Source organism: Scyliorhinus torazame, chromosome 4, assembly GCF_047496885.1.
Source record: "Scyliorhinus torazame isolate Kashiwa2021f chromosome 4, sScyTor2.1, whole genome shotgun sequence".
In the NCBI taxonomy this organism is placed as follows: domain Eukaryota; kingdom Metazoa; phylum Chordata; class Chondrichthyes; order Carcharhiniformes; family Scyliorhinidae; genus Scyliorhinus; species Scyliorhinus torazame.
In genome coordinates this window covers 59,311,596-59,329,288 of record NC_092710.1, presented here as the reverse complement: position 1 = coordinate 59,329,288, position 17,693 = coordinate 59,311,596, and the positions used below count along the sequence as shown (strand labels likewise).

Sequence of the window (17,693 nt, the reverse complement as noted above, 5' to 3'; positions counted from 1 at the left end):
TTTAAGTTACTTAATGGTGGCCATTTTAGGTGAGCACAGCACAGTCATTTCTGACATTTGTACACGTTGGTATAACAAAATACTGATGGAAAGTGTCTGATTTAAACAGTGATTTGTTGGGGAATGTGGATATAGAAAGGGAGCTGGCTGTCCTTGTACACCAGTCACTGAAAGTGGAGAGGGGGGTGCAGCAAGCAGTTAAGAAGGCCAATGATATGTTGGCCTTCATTGAAAGAGGGATTTGAGTTCAGAAGTGGAGATGTCTTACTGCAGTTACACAAGGCCTTGGTGAGACCACACCTGGAGTATTGCGTACAGTTTCGGTCGCCCTAACTAAGAAAGGAGAGAGTTGCCAGAGAGGGAGTGCAGCGGAGGGTCAATCGGCTGATAGGGAGGTTGCCGGACTGTCCTACAAGGAGAGATTGGTTTGACTGTGGCACAGTGGTTAGCACTGCTGCCTCACAGTGCCAGTGACCCGAGTTAAATTCCGGCCTTGTGTGACTGATTATGTGGAGTTGGCAGTTTCTCCCCGTGTGTGCGTGGGTTTCCTCCGGGTGCTCCGGTTTCCTTCCACAGTCCAAAGATGTGCAGGCCAGGTGGAATGGTCCTGCTAAATTACCCCTTAGTGTCCAAGAAAGATTGTTTAGATTAGGTTAAAGAGTTATTGGGATAGGGCGGGTGACTGAGTTTACATAGAATGCTGTGTCAGAGGGTTGGTGTAGATTCGATGGGCAGAATGGCCTCCCTCTGCATTGTAGGGATTCTATGATTGTGCCTGAATTCACCAGAGCCGAGAAGGATGAGAGGAGATGTTGGTCGTGCTAAATTGCCCCTTAGTGACCCAAAGGTTAGGTGGTGTTACTGGGGTTATTTGGAGAGGCTGGAGGCGTGGGCTTGGGTAGGGTGCTCTCTCCGAGGGCCAGTGCAGACTCGATGGGCCAAATGGCCCACTCCTGCAATGTATATTCTGTGATTCTGTGAGCTCTGATTGAAATGTATTACATTCCGACAGTGCTGTTCAGACTATACACAGGGATGGTGATTTCCACGTTGTACTGCCTCTGCCATGTCTTGGGAGTGATCATGGAGAAAGTGTAGAGGAAACTTTACCCAGTATCTAACCCCATGCTGTACCTGTCCTGGGAGTGTTTGATGGGGACAGTGTGGAGGGAGCTTTACTCTGTATCTAACCCCGTGCTGTACCTGTCCTGGGAGTGTTTGATGGGGACAGTGTAGAGAGAGCTTTACTCTGTATCTAACCCTGTGTTGTACCTGTACTGGGAGTGTTTCATGGGGACAGTGTAGAGGGAGCTTTACTCTGTATCTAACCCCGTGCTGTACCTGTCCTGGGAGTGTTTGATGGGGAAAGTGTCGAGGGAGCTTTACTCTCTATCTAACCCTGTGCTGTACCTGTCCTGGGAGTGTTTGTTCGGGACAGTGTGGAGGGAGCTTTACTCTGTATCTAACCTCGTGCTGTACCTGTCCTGGGAGTGTTTGATGGGGACAGTGTAGAGGGAGCTTTACTCTGTATCTAACCCCGTGCTGTACCTGTCCTGGGAGTGCTTGATGGGGGAGAGTGTAGAGGGAGCTTTACTCTGTATACATCATCGTACTGTAGCTGCCCTGGGAATGGGGACAGTGTAGAGGGATGTGTAATCTGTATCTAACCCCATGATGTACTTTTGCTAACAGTGTTTGATGGAGATTCTGAATCTTGAATTAATGTATTCAGTTATTCTCCCCATCTTCTCTGTCTCTGCATCTCTCTATCTCTCTCTCTGGGAATCTGTCTAAACAAATCCACGATCAGCAGTCAGCCATTTTAAGTTACTTAATGGTGGCCATTTTATGTGAGCACAACACTGAGACAATTCAGACAGTTGTCCAAGTTAGTGTCAAACAAAAACTGAAGGAAAGAGTCAAATTTAAATGGTGATATGTTGGGCAATGTGGATGTACAAAGGGAGCTTGTACACCAGTCACTGAAAGTGGAGAAGGGGGTGCAGCAGCAGTTAAGAAGACCAATGATATGTTGGCCTTCATTGCAAGAGGGATTTGAGTTCAGAAGTGGAGATGTCTTACTGCAGTTACTCTGGGCCTTGGTGAGACCACACCTGGAGTACTGTGTACAGTTTTTAGTCTCCCTAACATAGAAAGGATATAGTTGCCAGAGAGGGAGTGCAGCGGAGGGTCAATTGGCTGATAGTGAGATTGCCGGACTGTCCTAGGAGGAGATATTGGTTCAATAGGGCCTGAACGAGCCCTGTTTCTCCAACCTAACCCTGGAGATCAAATCCCACATTCCTGGTGATTTCTCCACTCTCAAAGATGGAAAGATATTGACCAAGTTTAAAGCAGAGATTGACTGATTTCTAAATCCCAAGACATAAAGGGACATGGGGATAGTGTTGGGGAAAAGACATTGAAGTGAAGATATTTCACAGCTGGATTCACAGAATACAGACAGCAAAGTATCTTAAATTTTGAAGAGCCACAAATGTCAAACGTTTGGGAAATGATTGGAAACAGTTTGGACTGAGATCTCCTCAGTGACCTGTGTACAGACCCCACCCCCGACGTTCTGTCAGGAATGTCCCCCTCGGTGTGGTTCCTGTGTCTGCTAAGGAAGACACTTGTCCTGTCTATGGTTATGTTAATTCAGCAGTCAACAAGAGATTCAGCAATGTCCTGTCATTATTTCTGTCTTTGTTTGACAAATGTTTCCCTCTGAGTTTCTGACCTGTTTGGAATGACCATTCGTCTGTCGCCTTAGGAAGGCTTTCCATAGAATGAGTAAAAACCAGCAAGAAATCACAGAATGTGAGTTAAACACAACTTCATTTCTGCCTCCCTTTTACGAGAAGATTCCTTTTTAAAAAAAATATATTTTACTAAAGTTTTTCGATCAAAAAGAATTTTCCATTTTTACAACTTAGTAACAAAATGTACATTGACCGTTATTTAAACAATATATTAAACTAACAACAAGTGCAGAAAAAGAACAAGAAAAAAGAAATAATAATACTGAAAAAATAAATATAAACAACTAGCATAGAAAGAAAAAAACAAAAAACCCCAAATACAGAATACACCCCCCCGCCCCCCCTCCACCCTGGGTTGCTGCTGCTGTCTTTCCTGTTTTCCCTTATCGCATTGCGAGATAGTCAAGGAACGGTTGCCACCGCCTGGTGAACCCCTGAGCCGAACCTCTTGGTGCGTATTTTATTCGCTCCCATTTTATAAACCCTGCCATGTCGTTTATCCAGGTCTCCACGCCCGGGAGTTTAGCTTCTTTCCACATAAGTAGAATCCTTCGCCGGGCAACTCGGGACGCAAAGGCCAAAACATCAGCCTCTCTCGCCTCCTGCACTCCCGGCTCTTCTGCAACCCCAAATATAGCTAACCCCAGCTTGGTTCGACCCGGACCCCCACCACCTTTGAGATCACTCTTGCCACACCCACCCAGAACCCATGCAATACCGGGCATGACCAAAACATGTGGGTGTGGTTCGCCGGGCTTCCCGCGCACCTATCCTCCACTCCAAAAAATCTACTCAGCCTTGCTCCCGTCATATGCGCCCTGTGTAGAACCTTGAATTGGATTAGGCTAAGCCTGGCACATGAGGACGAGGAATTTACCCTACTTAGGGCATCTGCCCACAGCCCCTCCACAATCTCTTCCCCCAGCTCCTCCTCCCATTTACCCTTCAGCTCCTCTACCATCGTCTCCCCCTCGTCTCTCATTTCCCTGTATATATCGGTGCCTTTACCTTCACCGACCCATGCCCCCGAAATCACTCTGTCCTGGATCCCTTGCGCCGGGAGCTGCGGAAATTCCCTCACCTGTTGCCTCGCAAATGCCCTCACTTGCATATATCGGAAGGCATTCCCAGGTGGCAACTCGTATTTTTCTACCAATGCTCCCAGACTTGCGAATGTCCCGTCCAAGAACAAGTCCTTCAACTTCCCAATTCCTGCTCGCTGCCAAGATTGATATCCCCCATCTATCCTCCCTGGGACGAACCTGTGATTGTTCCTTATCGGGGACCACACTGAGGCACCCGTCACTCCCCTATGTCGTCTCCACTGCCCCCAAATCTTCGAAGTCGCCACCACCACTGGGTTTGTGGTGTATTTTTTCGAGGAGAACGGTAACGGCGCCGTCGCCAGTGCTTTTAAACTTGTTCCCTTACAGGACGCCATCTCCAGCCTTTTCCACGCTGCCCCTTCTTCCCTCATCCACTTACACATCATAGACACGTTGGCGGCCCAATAATAGTCACTCAGACTCGGCAGTGCCAATCCCCCTCTGTCCCTACTGCGCTGCAGGAACCCCCTCTTTACCCTCGGGGGCTTTCCAGCCCACACAAAGCTCATAATGCTCCTGTCCACTTTCTTGAAAAAGGCCTTTGTAATCAGTATGGGGAGGCACTGAAACACGAAAAGAAACCTCGGGAGGACCACCATTTTAACCGCCTGTACTCTACCCGCCAATGACAGGGGCACCATGTCCCACCTCTTAAAGTCCCCCTCCATCTGCTCTACCAGTCGCGTCAAGTTAAGTTTATGCAAGGTTCCCCAGTTCCTGGCCACCTGGATCCCTAGATATCGAAAATCCTTTGCTACTCTCCTCAGCGGCAGATCGTCTATCCCCCTGCCCTGTTCCCCAGGGTGCATCACAAAAAGCTCACTCTTTCCCATATTTAATTTGTATCCCGAGAACTCCCCAAACTCCCTGAGTGTCTGCATTACCTCTGGCATCCCCTCTACCGGGTCCGCCACATGTAGCAGCAAATCGTCCGCATATAATGACACCCGATGTTCCTCTCCTCCTCTGAGCACCCCCCTCCACTTCTTAGAGCCCCTCAGCGCTATGGCCAATGGCTCGATTGCCAACGCGAACAGTAACGGGGACAGGGGGCACCCCTGTCTTGTGCCCCTATGTAATCGGAAATAGTCGGATCGTTGCCTATTTGTAACCACGCTTGCCACCGGGGCCCCGTACAGGAGCTGAACCCATCTGATGAACCCCTCTCCAAATCCAAATCTCTTCAGTACCTCCCACAGGTAGTCCCACTCCACTCTATCAAATGCCTTCTCTGCATCCATCGCCACCACTATCTCTGCCTCCCCCTCCGGTGGGGCATCATCATCACCCCCAGCAACCTTCGTATATTGGCATTCAATTGCCTCCCTTTAACAAATCCTGCCTGGTCGTCATGTACTACCCCTGGGACACAGTCCTCTATCCTTGTCGCCATCACTTTGGCCAGTAACTTGGCATCTACATTTAGGAGGGAGATGGGCCTGTATGACCCGCACTGCAGCGGGTCTTTGTCTCGTTTCAGGATCAACGATATCGTTGCCTCCGACATTGTCGGTGGTAGTGTCCCCCTTTCCTTAGCCTCATTGAAGGTTCTCGTCAGGAGTAGGGCCAGCAGGTCCACATATTTCCTGTAAAATTCCACCGGGAACCCATCTGGTCCCGGGGCCTTTCCTGCCTGCATGTTCCCGATTCCTTTAACCACCTCCTCCACCTCAATCTGCGCTCCCAGACCTGCCACCTCCTGCTCCTCAACCCTCGGGAACTCCAGCTGGTCCAGGAAGTGTATCATTCCCTCTTTCCCCTCCGGGGGTTGGGACTTATACAGCCTCTCATAAAATGACTTAAACACCCCGTTCACCCTCCCCGCTCTCTGCTCCATCCTTCCTCCCCCCCCCCCCCCCGTCCCTAACTCCTCCGATCTCTCTCGCCGCCCCCCTCTTCCTAAGTTGTTGGGCCAACAATCGGCTCGCCTTTTCCCCATATTCGTGTTGTATTCCCTGTGCCTTCCTCCACTGCGTCTCCGCCTTACCCGTGGTCAGCAGGTCAAACTCCGTCTGTAGTCTCCGTCTTTCCCTGTATAGCTCTTCATCCGGGGCCTCCGCATACTGCCTATCCACCCTCAGAATCTCCCCAATCAGTCTCTCCCTTTCTTTACCCTCTTGTTTCCCCTTGTGGGCCCTTATGGAAATCAGCTCCCCCCTAACCACTGCCTTCAGCGCCTCCCATACTACTCCCACCTGGACCTCTCCATCATCATTGACCTCTAGGTATCTTTCAATACATCCCCTCACCCTTCCACATACCCCCTCGTCTGCCAACAGTCCCATGTCGAATCTCCAAAGTGGGCGCTGCTCCTTCTCCTCTCCTAGATCGAGATCCACCCAATGTGGGGCGTGATCTGAAACGGCTATAGCCGAATCTTCCGTTCCTGCCACTTTCGGGATCAGCGCCCTTCCTAGGACAAAAAAGTCTATCCGGGAGTACACTTTATGGACGTGGGAGAAGAAGGAAAACTCTTTACTCCTCGGTCTAGCAAATCTCCAGGGATCTACTCCTCCCATCTGCTCCATAAATCCCTTAAGCACTTTGGCCGCTGCCGGCCTTCTCCCGGTCCTTGATCTGGACCGGTCCAGCTCTGGGTCCAGCACCGTGTTGAAGTGCCCCCCCCCATTACCAAATTTCCCATCTCTAGGTCCGGGATGCGCCCCAACATACGCTTCATAAAACCCGCGTCATCCCAGTTCGGGGCATATACGTTCACCAGCACCACCGCCTCACCTTGCAATCTGCCACTCACCATCACGTACCTGCCCCCACTGTCCACCACTATGGTCTTAGCCTCAAACGATACCCATTTCCCCACCAGTATTGCCACCCCTCTATTTTTTGCATCTAAGCCTGAGTGGAATATGTGTCCCACCCATCCTTTCCTTAATCTGACCTGATCCGCCAATTTCAGGTGCGTCTCCTGAAGCATAACCACATCCGCCTTCAGTCTCTTTAGGTGCACAAACACCCTTGCCCTCTTAATCGGCCCGTTCAACCCTCTCACGTTCCACGTGATCAATCGCGTTGGGGGGCCCTTTACCGCCCCCCCCCCCCCCCCCCCCATCGTCGACTAGCCACCCCCTTTTTTAAACCAGCTCCTCACCCGGGTCCCACGCACCCGTTTGTCCCCCAGACGGCGCCCTCCCGCCCCGACCATCTCATCCCGTATCAGCTCCCCCTTACTCTCAGCACCAGCAACCCAGTTAATTCCCCCCCCCCGCCCCCCGCTAGATTCCCTTCGAGCTTGATTGCTCCCCCCATATTGCTTCTGGGAGTCAGCAAACTCTGGCTGACCTCGGCTACCCCCGTTTACCCTTGGCCACCCTGCGTGTGAGGTCCCCTTCCTTCCTGCGCCCACTTTTCCCGCCGCAATTTCCATAGCGCGGGAAAAAACCCGCGCTTCCCTCTCGGCCCCGTCCCTAGTGGCGCAGCTCCCTCTCCCCTTCCCTGTCCCCTTCCCCACCGGCGCCCACATTTCTTCGTGTCTCCCGTCTAACATTTTTACAGATAAGCCCTCCCCCTCTCCCCCCTTTACGTTTCTTTGCCACCACCTCGCTACTTCTTTCCAAACATCAATTCCTCAAATCTAGTCCAACTTCTCTTCTTGAATAAATGTCCACGCCTCCTCTGCCGTCTCGAAGTAGTGGTGTTTGCCCTGGTGTGTAACCCACAGTCTTGACGGCTGCAGCATTCCAAATTTTACTTTCTTCCTGTGGAGCACCGCCTTGGCCCGATTGAAACTCGCCCTCCTTCTCGCCACCTCCGCACTTCAATCCTGATACACGCGGATCACCGCGTTCTCCCACCTGCTACTCCGTGTCTTCTTAGCCCATCTCAGGACCATCTCCCTGTCCTTGTAGCGGTGGAACCTCACCACTATTGCTCGCGGTATTTCCCCTGCCTTTGGTCTTCTCACGAGGACCCGGTATGCTCCCTCCACTTCCAGGGGGCCCGTCGGGGCCTCAGCTCCCATTAAAGTATGGAGCATCGTACTCACATACGCCCCAACATCAGCTCCCTCTGTCCCTTCGGGAAGACCCAAAATGCAGTGCCTCGTGCGTCTCCGTCTTCACCACCAAGCCCTGTATCCCGTCTTCATTCTCGGCTGCCTTTGCCTTCACTCCACGGAGCTCCATCGCCTGGGTCTTTTGCGTCTCCTTCAATCCCTCGATTGCCAGCAACATCGGCGCCAGAACCTCTTTCTTGAGCTCCTCCACACATCGTCGGAGGAACTCCTGCTGTTCCGGGCCCCATACCATCTGGGCTCCCTCAGCCGCCATCTTGCTTCTCCCTTCTCTTCTCTGCCGCTGCTCCAGAGGATCCTCCGCAATCTGGCCACTACTATCGCTTCTTTCCATCCACACCCGGGGGGACTCCTTCCTTTGTCGCCTCACACTGGGTTTGGCCGTAAATAATTTCCGTTGGGGCTCCCGATAAGAGCCCAAAAGTCCGTTAAAACGGGAGGTGCCGAAACGTGCGACTTAGCTGGTCATCGCCACAACCGGAAGTCTTACGAGTAGATTCCTGGCCACAAGATCAAAGCTCATTGCAAAGTTTCACTTCATATTTTACTTGTTCACAGACAGATTTCTTCAATGAGCTGCGCTATAAATTTGGATTCGATTTGATTTCTCACTGTGAGATGTAAAGTTTATTCCTGAATCAATACACGGTCACCGGCAACAACATCATTTTATTAGACAAGGGGGTTCAATGGGATTTTTCACTGAAATGCTCTGATGTCAATTCCTGAGATTAGAATTTACTGAAACAATTTGGATTCAATGAAAACGGTCATTTTGAAAACCCCAATGTCCTGACTGCCTCACGTCCTGGCACCCTCACACCATCACACCCTCATGTCCCCTAACCCTCACATCCTGACCCACTCACGTCCCCGAAACCTCACATCCTGACCCGCTGTGTACCTCTTTCTCTGTGTGTCCCTCACTCTCTGTGTGCCCGCCTCTCTCTGACCCTCTCTGTATCCCTCTCTCCCTCTGTGTCCCTCTCTCTCGCTGTGTCCCTCTCTCTGCCTCTCTCGCCATGTCCCTCTCTCGCTGTGTCCCTCGCTCTGTGCGCCTCCCTCGCTCTGCGCGCGTCCCTCGCTCTGCGCGCGCCCCTCGCACTGCGCGCCTCCCTCGCTCTCTGAGTGAATGTGTAAAGCAGTGAATGAGTGTGTCATAGAGTAAGTGTAAGAGTGAGAACTAGTGTGTGTGAGTGTAAGAGTGAGAGTGAGTGAGTACGAGTGAGTGTGTGAACAGTGTGTTTGTATAAGAGTGACTGAGTGTGTAAGACTGAGCGTGTGAGTGAATGTGAATGAGTGTGAGTCTGTGGGAGTGAGTGTGGGAGTGGGTATGTGAGTGTGAGTGATTGCAAGTGTGGGTGAGTGTGCAACAGTGAGTGAGTTAATGTGTAAACGTGAGTGAGTATGTGTGTAAGAGTGTGTGCGTATGTAGGAATGTGTGAGTAATAGTGAGCGGGTGTGAGTGAGTATGTAAGAGTGAGTGTATGTAAGATCATGCGTGTCAGTCAGTGTGAAAGAATGAGTGAGTGTTTGTGTAAGTGAGAGTGTAAGAGGAGTGTGTAAGCGTGAGTGAGTGTTAGTGAGTAATTGTGTGTAAGTGAGTGTGAATGACAGTGTGTCTGTCTGAGAGAGAGTGTAAGAGAGAGTGTGTGTGAATATGTAAGAGTGAGTGAGCGTGTGAGTGGATGAGTGAGGATGGGAGTGTCTGAGTATGTATGAGTGAGTGTGAGTGAGAGAGTGTGTAAGAGTGAGTGAGTGTGAGTGAGAGAGTGTGTAAGTGAGTGTGAATGATTGTGTCTGTCTGAGAGAGAGTGATTGAGCGTGTAAGAGTGAGTTAGTGTGTGAATGTGTAAGAGTGAGTGAGCGTGTGAGTGGATGAGTGAGGATGGGAGTGTCTGAGTATGTGTGAGTGAGTGTGAGTGAGAGTGTGTAAGAGTGAGTGAGTGTGAGTGAGTAATTGTGTGTAAGTTAGTGTGAATGAGTGAGTCAGTCTGTGTGTGAGTGAGAGTGATTCAGCGTGTAAGAGTGAGTGTGTAAGAGTGAGTGAGCGTGTGAGTGTATGAGTGAAGATGTGAGTGTCTGAGTATGTATGAGTGAGTGTGAATGAGAGAGTGTGTAAGAGTGAGTGAGTAATTGTGTGTAAGTTAGTGTGAATGAGTGAGTCAGTCTGTGTGTGAGTGAGAGTGAGTGAATTCAAACTGAATTAAAATGACCTCCTGTGAATTTAATTTCACCCTCCATATTTATGTCTCGGCCTAAAACACAGGCTTCATTCCAGAATTAAACCCGCTTCAAGTTAAGGGACTTTAATTCCAGGCAATCGAAATTACTTTACAGTCAATGGATTCATTTTAAAAGTGACCCCACTATCGTTAATTTTGTGAATTCTGCAGGCAACCTGGGCACAGGGAGAGCCCAACAAATGATGACCACTTTCAAAATTGAGTTCAGAGTTTCTGATCTGAGATTTCTCTCTCTCTCTACCAGATTGCAGAGTGAGTATGTGTTAGCGTGTGGGAGTGAGTGTGTCAAAGTGACAGTGTGTAAGAGTCTGTGTGAGAGTGAGTGTGTGAGAGTCAGAGAGTGTGTGAGAGTCAGTGAGTGTGAGAGTCAGTGAGTGTGTGAGAGTCAGTGAGTGTGTGAGAGACAGTGAGTGTGTGAGAGTGAGTGTGTGAGAGTCAGTGAGTGTGTGAGAGTCAGTGAGTGTGTGAGTCAGTGAGTGTGTGAGTCAGTGTGTGAGAGTCAGTGAGTGTGTGAGAGTCAGTGAGTGTGTGAGAGTCAGTGAGTGAGTGTGTGAGAGTCAGTCAGTGTGTGAGAGTCAGTGAGTGTGTGAGAGTGAGTGTGTGAGAGTCAGTGAGTGTGTGAGAGTCAGTGAGTGTGTGAGAGTCAGTGAGTGTGTGAGTCAGTGAGTGTGAGAGTCAGTGAGTGTGTGAGTCAGTGTGTGAGAGTCAGTGAGTGTGTGAGAGTCAGTGAGTGTGTGAGAGTCAGTGAGTGTGTGAGAGTCAGTGAGTGAGTGTGTGAGAGTCAGTCAGTGAATGTGTGAGAGTCAGTCAGTGAGTGTGTGAGAGTCAGTGAGTGTGTGAGTCAGTGAGTGTGTGTGAGTCAGTGAGTGTGTGAGAGTCAGTGAGTGTGTGAGAGTCAGTGAGTGTGTGAGAGTCAGTGAGTGAGTGTGTGAGAGTCAGTCAGTGAGTGTGTGAGAGTCAGTCAGTGAGTGTGTGAGAGTCAGTGAGTGTGTGAGTCAGTGAGTGTGTGTGAGTCAGTGAGTGTGTGAGAGTCAGTGAGTGTGTGAGAGTCAGTGAGTGTGTGAGAGTCAGTGAGTGTGAGAGTCAGTATGTAATAATGAGTCTGTGTGTAAGAACGAGTGAGTGAGAGTGTGTGTTAGTGTGTGATTGTGTAAGGTTGTTAGTGAGTGTGTAAGAGTATGTGCATACGAGTGTGTGTAAGTGAGTGTGTAAGAATGAGTTAAATCTAACCCCTCGATTAGATTGCACATTGTATCGCACTGCAGTGAATCTGTAAACGGCGAGTGTGTGTAAGGGTGAGTGTGTCTAAGAGTGAACGAGTCAATGTGTGAGTATGTCAATGTGAGTGACTGTGTAAGTGAGTTTGAGTGTGTGAGCGAGTTAGTGTGTAAGAATGAGTGAGTAGGTGAGTGAGTGTGCAAGTATGTAAGATCGTGTGTGTGTGAGTCAGTGTGAAAGAATGAGTGAGTGTTTGTGTAAGTGTAAGAGGAGTGTGTAAGCGTGAGTGAGTGTGAATGACTGAGTGTGTCTGTCTGAGAGAGATATATAAACCATCCTGAACCCCTCGATTAGATTCCAGTCTGTAACTCACTCCCGGGTATCTGTTATTTTATATTTAAACCATCCTGAACCCCTCGATTAGATTCCAGTCTGTAACTCACTCCCGGGTATCTGTTATTTTATATTTAAACCATCCTGAACCCCTCGATTAGATACCAGTCTGTAACTCACTCCCGGGTATCTGTTATTCTGTATATAATCTATCCTGAACCCCTCGATTAGATTCCAGTCTCTAACTCACTCCCGGGTATCTGTTATTCTATATTTAAACTATCCTGAACCCCTCGATTAGATTCCAGTCTGTAACTGACTCCCGGGTATATGTTATTCTATATATAAACTATTGTGAACCCCTCGATTAGATTCCAGTATGTAACTCACTCCCGGGTATCTGTTATTTTATATATAAACCATCCTGAACCCCTCGATTAGATTCCAGTCTGTAACTCACTCCCGGGTATCTGTTATTCTATATTTAAACTATCCTGAACCCCTCGATTAGATTCCAGTCTGTAACTCACTCCCGGGTATCTGTTATTCTATATATAAACCATCGTGAACCTCTCGATTAGATTCCAGTTTGTAACTCACTCCCGGGTATCTGTTATTCTATATATAAACCATCCTGAACCCCTCGATTCGATTCCAGTCTGTAACTCACTCCCGGGTATCTGTTATTCTGTATATAAACCATCCTGAACCCCTCGATTAGATTCCAGTCTGTAACTCACTCCCAGGTATCTGTTATTCTGTATATAAACTATCCTGAACCCCTCGATTAGATTCCAGTCTGTAACTCACTCCCGAGTATCTGTTATTCTATATATAAACCATCCTGAACCCCTCGATTAGATTCCAGTCTGTAACTCACTCCCGGGTATCTGTTATTCTATATATAAACCATCCTGAACCCCTCAATTAGATTCCAGTCTGTAACTCACTCCCGGGTATCTGTTATTCTATATATAAACTACCCTGAACCCCTCGATTAGATTCCAGTCTGTAACTCACTCCCGGGTATCTGTTATTCTATATATAAACTATCCTGAACCCCTCGATTAGATTCCAGTCTGTAACTCACTCCTGGGTATCTGTTATTCTATATATAAACCATCCTGAACCCCTCAATTAGATTCCAGTCTGTAACTCACTCCCGGGTATCTGTTATTCTATATATAAACCATCCTGAACCCCTCGATTAGATTCCAGTCTGTAACTCACTCCCGGGTATCTGTTATTCTATATATAAACCATCCTGAACCCCTCGATTAGATTCCAGTCTGTAACTCACTCCTGTGTATCTGTTACTCTGTAGATAATCTATCCCGAAGCCCTCCATTAGATTGCAGTCTATAATTCATTCCCAGATATCATTTATTGTATGTATTAACCAATGATATGCCGACTGAGATGTGGAGGAATTTCATCACTCAGATGGTGGTGAATCCTGGGAATTCTCTATCCCAGAGGGATGTGGAGACTCCGTCATTGAGCCGGCTCTAGACTGCGATTGATGGGTCAGCAAGAGGCACGGGGATAGGGCAGGAACACGGTGTTGAAATGGAAGAATCTACATGATCATATTGACTGGTGGAGCGAGGTCGAAGGGCTGAATGGTTCAGTCCTGCTCCTCTTCCTTGTGGTCTGTTATTGCTAATTATTTCTATGTTTATCTATTTAAGATTATCCGGAAAAGTGGGATGGGAATGAATTCTGCATCGTTTTTGATTTGGATATTGGAGTAACCATTATTTGGGGTAAGTTCTGTTATGTTGATAATTCCCTATCTTCTTTAAAAATAAAACCCTTCCTTTGGAAACATTGCCTCATTCCCTCTACTTGCTGTAAATATCCTGGCAGCTTCTGTTGTGGAAATTGTAGAGGAACATTTATTCCGTTTGTCACCCCATGCTGTACCTGACCTGGTAGCGTTTGATGGGGACAGTGTAGAGGGAGCTTTACTCTGCATCTAACCCCATGCTGTACCTGTCCTGGGAGTGTTTGATGGGGACAGTGTAGAGGGAGCTTTACTCTCATCTAACCCCGTGCTGTACCTGTCCTGGGAGTGTTTGATGTGGACATGTAGAGGGAGCTTTACTCTCATCTAACCTCGTGCTGTACCTGTCCTGGGAGTGTTTGATGGGGACAGTGTAGAGGGAGCTTTACTCTGTATCTAACCCCGTGCTGTGCCTGTCCTTGGAGTGTTTGATGGGGACAGTGTAGAGGGAGCTTTACTCTGTATCTAACCCCGTGATGTAGCTGTCCGGGAGTTTTTGTTGGGGCAGTGTAGATGAAGCTTTACTCTGTATCTAACCCCATGCTGCACCTGTCCTGGGAGTGTTTGATGGGGACAGTGTAGAGGGATGTGTAATCTGTATCTAACCCCATGATGTACTTTTGCTAACAGTGTTTGATGGAGATTCTGAATCTTGAATTAATGTATTCAGTTATTCTCCCCATCTTCTCTGTCTCTGCATCTCTCTATCTCTCTCTCTTGGAATCTGTCTAAACAAATCCACGATCAGCAGCCAGCCATTTTAAGTTACTTAATGGTGGCCATTTTATGTGAGCACAACACTGAGACAATTCGGACAGTTGTCCAAGTTAGTGTCATATAAAAACTGAAGGAAAGAGTCAAATTTAAATGGTGGTATGTTGGGCAATGTGGATGTACAAAGGGAGCTTGTACACCAGTCACTGAAAGTGGAGAAGGGGGTGCAGCAAGCAGTTAAGAAGATGGCCTTCATTGCAAGAGGGATTTGAGTTCAGAAGTGGAGATGTCTTACTGCAGTTACACTGGGCCTTGGTGAGACCACACCTGGAGTACTGTGTACAGTTTTTGGTCTCCTAACATAGAAAGGATATAGTTGCCAGAGAGGGAGTGCAGCGGAGGGTCAATTGGCTGATAGTGAGATTGCCGGACTGTCCTAGGAGGAGATATTGGTTCAATAGGGCCCGAACGAGCCCTGTTTCTCCAACCTAACCCTGGAGATCAAATCCCACATTCCTGGTGATTTCTCCACTCTCGAAGATGGAAAGATATTGACCAAGTTTAAAGCAGAGATTGACTGATTTCTAAATCCCAAGACATAAAGGGACATGGGGATAGTGTTGGGGAAAAGACATTGAAGTGAAGATATTTCACAGCTGGATTCACAGAATACAGACAGCAAAGTATCTTAAATTTTGGAAGAGCCACAAATGTCAAACGTTTGGGAAATGATTGGAAACAGTTTGGACTGAGATCTCCTCAGTGACCTGTGTACAGACCCCACCCCCGACTTTCTGTCAGGAATGTCCCCCTCGGTGTGGTTCCTGTGTCTGCTAAGGAAGACACTTGTCCTGTCTATGGTTATGTTAATTCAGCAGTCAACAAGAGATTCAGCAATGTCCTGTCATTATTTCTGTCTTTGTTTCACATTTGTTTCCCTCAGAATTTCTGATGTTTGGAATAACCATTCGTCTGTCGCCTTAGGAAGGCTTTCCATAGAATGAGTAAAAACCAGCAAGAAATCACAGAATGTGAGTTAAACACAACTTCATTTCTGCCTCCATTTTAAGAGAAGATTCCTGGCCACAAAAACAAAGCTCATTGCAAAGTTTCACTTCATATTTTACGTGTTGTTCACAGACAGATTTCTTCAATGGGCTGCTCTATAAATATGGATTCAATTTGACTTTTTCACACTGTGAGATGTAAAGTTTATTCCTGAATCAATACACGGTCATCGGCTACAACATCATTTTATTAGACAAGGAGGTTCAATGGGATTTTTCACTGAAATCCTCTGATGTCAATTCCTGAGATTAGAATTTACTGAAACAATTTGGATTCTATGAAAACGGTCAGTTTGATAACCCCAATGTCCTGACTGCCTCACGTCCTGGCACCCTCACACCATCACACCCTCATGTCCCCTAACCCTCACATCCTGCCCACTCACGTCCCCGAAACCTCACATCCTGACCCGCTGTGTACCTCTTTCTCTGTGTGTCCCTCACTCTCTCTGTGTGCCCGCCTCTCTCTGCCCCTCTCTGTATCCCTCTCTCCCTCTGTGCCCCTCTCTCTCGCTGTATCCCTCGCTCTGCCTCGCTCGCTGTGTCCCTCTCTGGCTGTGTCCCTCTCTCTGGCTGTGTCCCTCTCTCTGGCTGTGTCCCTCTCTCTGGCTGTGTCCCTCTCTCGCTGTGTCCCTCTCTCTGGCTGTGTCCCTCTCTTTCACTGCGTACCTCTGTCTATCTGTGTCACTCTCTCTGTGTCCCTCTCCCTCTATGTGTGCCCCTCTCTCTGTCCCTCTCTGTATGCCTCTCTCCCTCTCTGTCCCTCTCTCTCGCTGTGTTCCTCGCTCTGCCTCGCTCGCTGTGTCCCTCTCTGGCTGTGTCCCTCTCTCTGGCTGTGTCCCTCTCTCTCGCTGTGTCTCTCTCTCGCTGGGTCCCTCGCTCTGTGCGCCTCCCTCTCTCGCTGTGTCCCTCGCTCTGTGCGCCTTCCTCGCTCTGTGCGCCTCCCTCGCTCTGTGCGCCTCCCTCCCTCTGTGCGCCTCCCTCGCTCTGTGCGCCTCCTTCGCTCTGTGCGCCTCCCTCGCTCTGTGCGCCTGCCCTCGCTCTGTGCGCCTCCCTCGCTCTGTGCATGACCCTCGCTCTGAGCGCCTCCCTCGCTCTGTGCGCCTTCCTCGCTCTGTGCGCCTCCCTCGCTCTGTGCGCCTCCCTCGCTCTGTGCCCCTCCCTCGCTCTGTGCATGACCCTCGCTCTGTGCGCCTTCCTCGCTCTGTGCGCATCCCTCGCTCTGTGTGACTCCCTCGCTCTGTGCGCCTCCCTCGCTCTGTGCGCCTCCCTCGCTCTGTGCGCCTTCCTCGCTCTGTGGGCCTCCCTCGCTCTGTGGGCCTCCCTCGCTCTGTTGGCCTCCCTCGCTCTGTGGGCCTCCCTCGCTCTGTGGGCATCCCTCGCTCTGTGTGACTCCCTCGCTCTGTGCGCCTCCCTCGCTCTGTGCGCCTCCCTCGCTCTGTGCGCCTTCCTCGCTCTGTGCGCCTTCCTCGCTCTGTGGGCCTCCCTCGCTCTGTGGGCCGCCCTCGCTCTGTGGGCCTCCCTCGCTCTGTGGGCCTCCCTCGCTCTGTGCGCCTCCCTTGCTCTGTGCGCCTCCCTCGCTCTGTGCGCCTCCCTCGCTCTGTGCGCCTCCCTTGCTGTGTGGGCGTCCCTCGCTCTGTGCGCCTCCCTCGCTCTGTGAGCCTCCCTCGCTCTGTGGGCCTCCCTCGCTCTGTGCGCCTCCCTTGCTCTGTGCGCCTCCCTCGCTCTGTGCGCCTCCCTCCCTCTGTGCGCCTGCCCTCGCTCTGTGCGCCTCCCTCGCTCTGTGCATGACCCTCGCTCTGAGCGCCTCCCTCGCTCTGTGCACCTTCCTCGCTCTGTGCGCCTCCCTCGCTCTGTGCGCCTCCCTCGCTCTGTGCCCCTCCCTCGCTCTGTGCATGACCCTCGATCTGTGCGCCTTCCTCGCTCTGTGCGCCTCCCTCGCTCTGTGCGCCTCCCTCGCTCTGTGCGCCTCCCTCGCTCTGTGCGCCTCCCTCGCTCTGTGCGCCTTCCTCGCTCTGTGCGCCTCCCTCGCTCTGTGGGCCTCCCTCGCTCTGTGGGCCTCCCTCGCTCTGTGGGCCTCCCTCGCTCTGTGGGCCTCCCTCGCTCTGTGCGCCTCCCTTGCTCTGTGCGCCTCCCTCGCTCTGTGCGCCTCCCTCGCTCTGTGCGCCTCCCTTGCTGTGTGGGCGTCCCTCGCTCTGTGCGCCTCCCTCGCTCTGTGAGCCTCCCTCGCTCTGTGCCCCTCCCTCGCTCTGTGCGCCTCCCTCCCTCTGTGCGCCTATCCTCGCTCTGTGCGCCTCCTTCGCTCTGTGCGCCTCCCTAGCTCTGTGCGCCTGCCCTCGCTCTGTGCGCCTCCCTCGCTCTGTGCATGACCCTCGCTCTGAGCGCCTCCCTCGCTCTGTGCGCCTTCCTCGCTCTGTGCGCCTCCCTCGCT

At 50.3% G+C, this 17,693-nt stretch overlaps 1 protein-coding gene across 2 annotated transcripts in view; it reads left to right on the top strand.

Moving 5' to 3' along the window:
- The window catches only part of LOC140410247 (NACHT, LRR and PYD domains-containing protein 3-like), a 388,524-nt gene that overhangs the window by 244,426 nt on the left and 126,405 nt on the right, over positions 1–17,693 (top strand). The window contains exons 3-4 of one of the 2 annotated variants that reach the window (XM_072498211.1): positions 13,387–13,461; positions 15,139–15,226. In XM_072498211.1, the coding sequence (XP_072354312.1) occupies positions 15,196–15,226 (31 nt within the window). In that variant the 5' untranslated portion in view covers positions 13,387–13,461; positions 15,139–15,195. Of the gene's footprint in view, positions 1–10,294; positions 10,416–13,386; positions 13,462–15,138; positions 15,227–17,693 lie in introns of those variants that run through there. The other variant, XR_011940593.1, reaches the window with a different exon arrangement.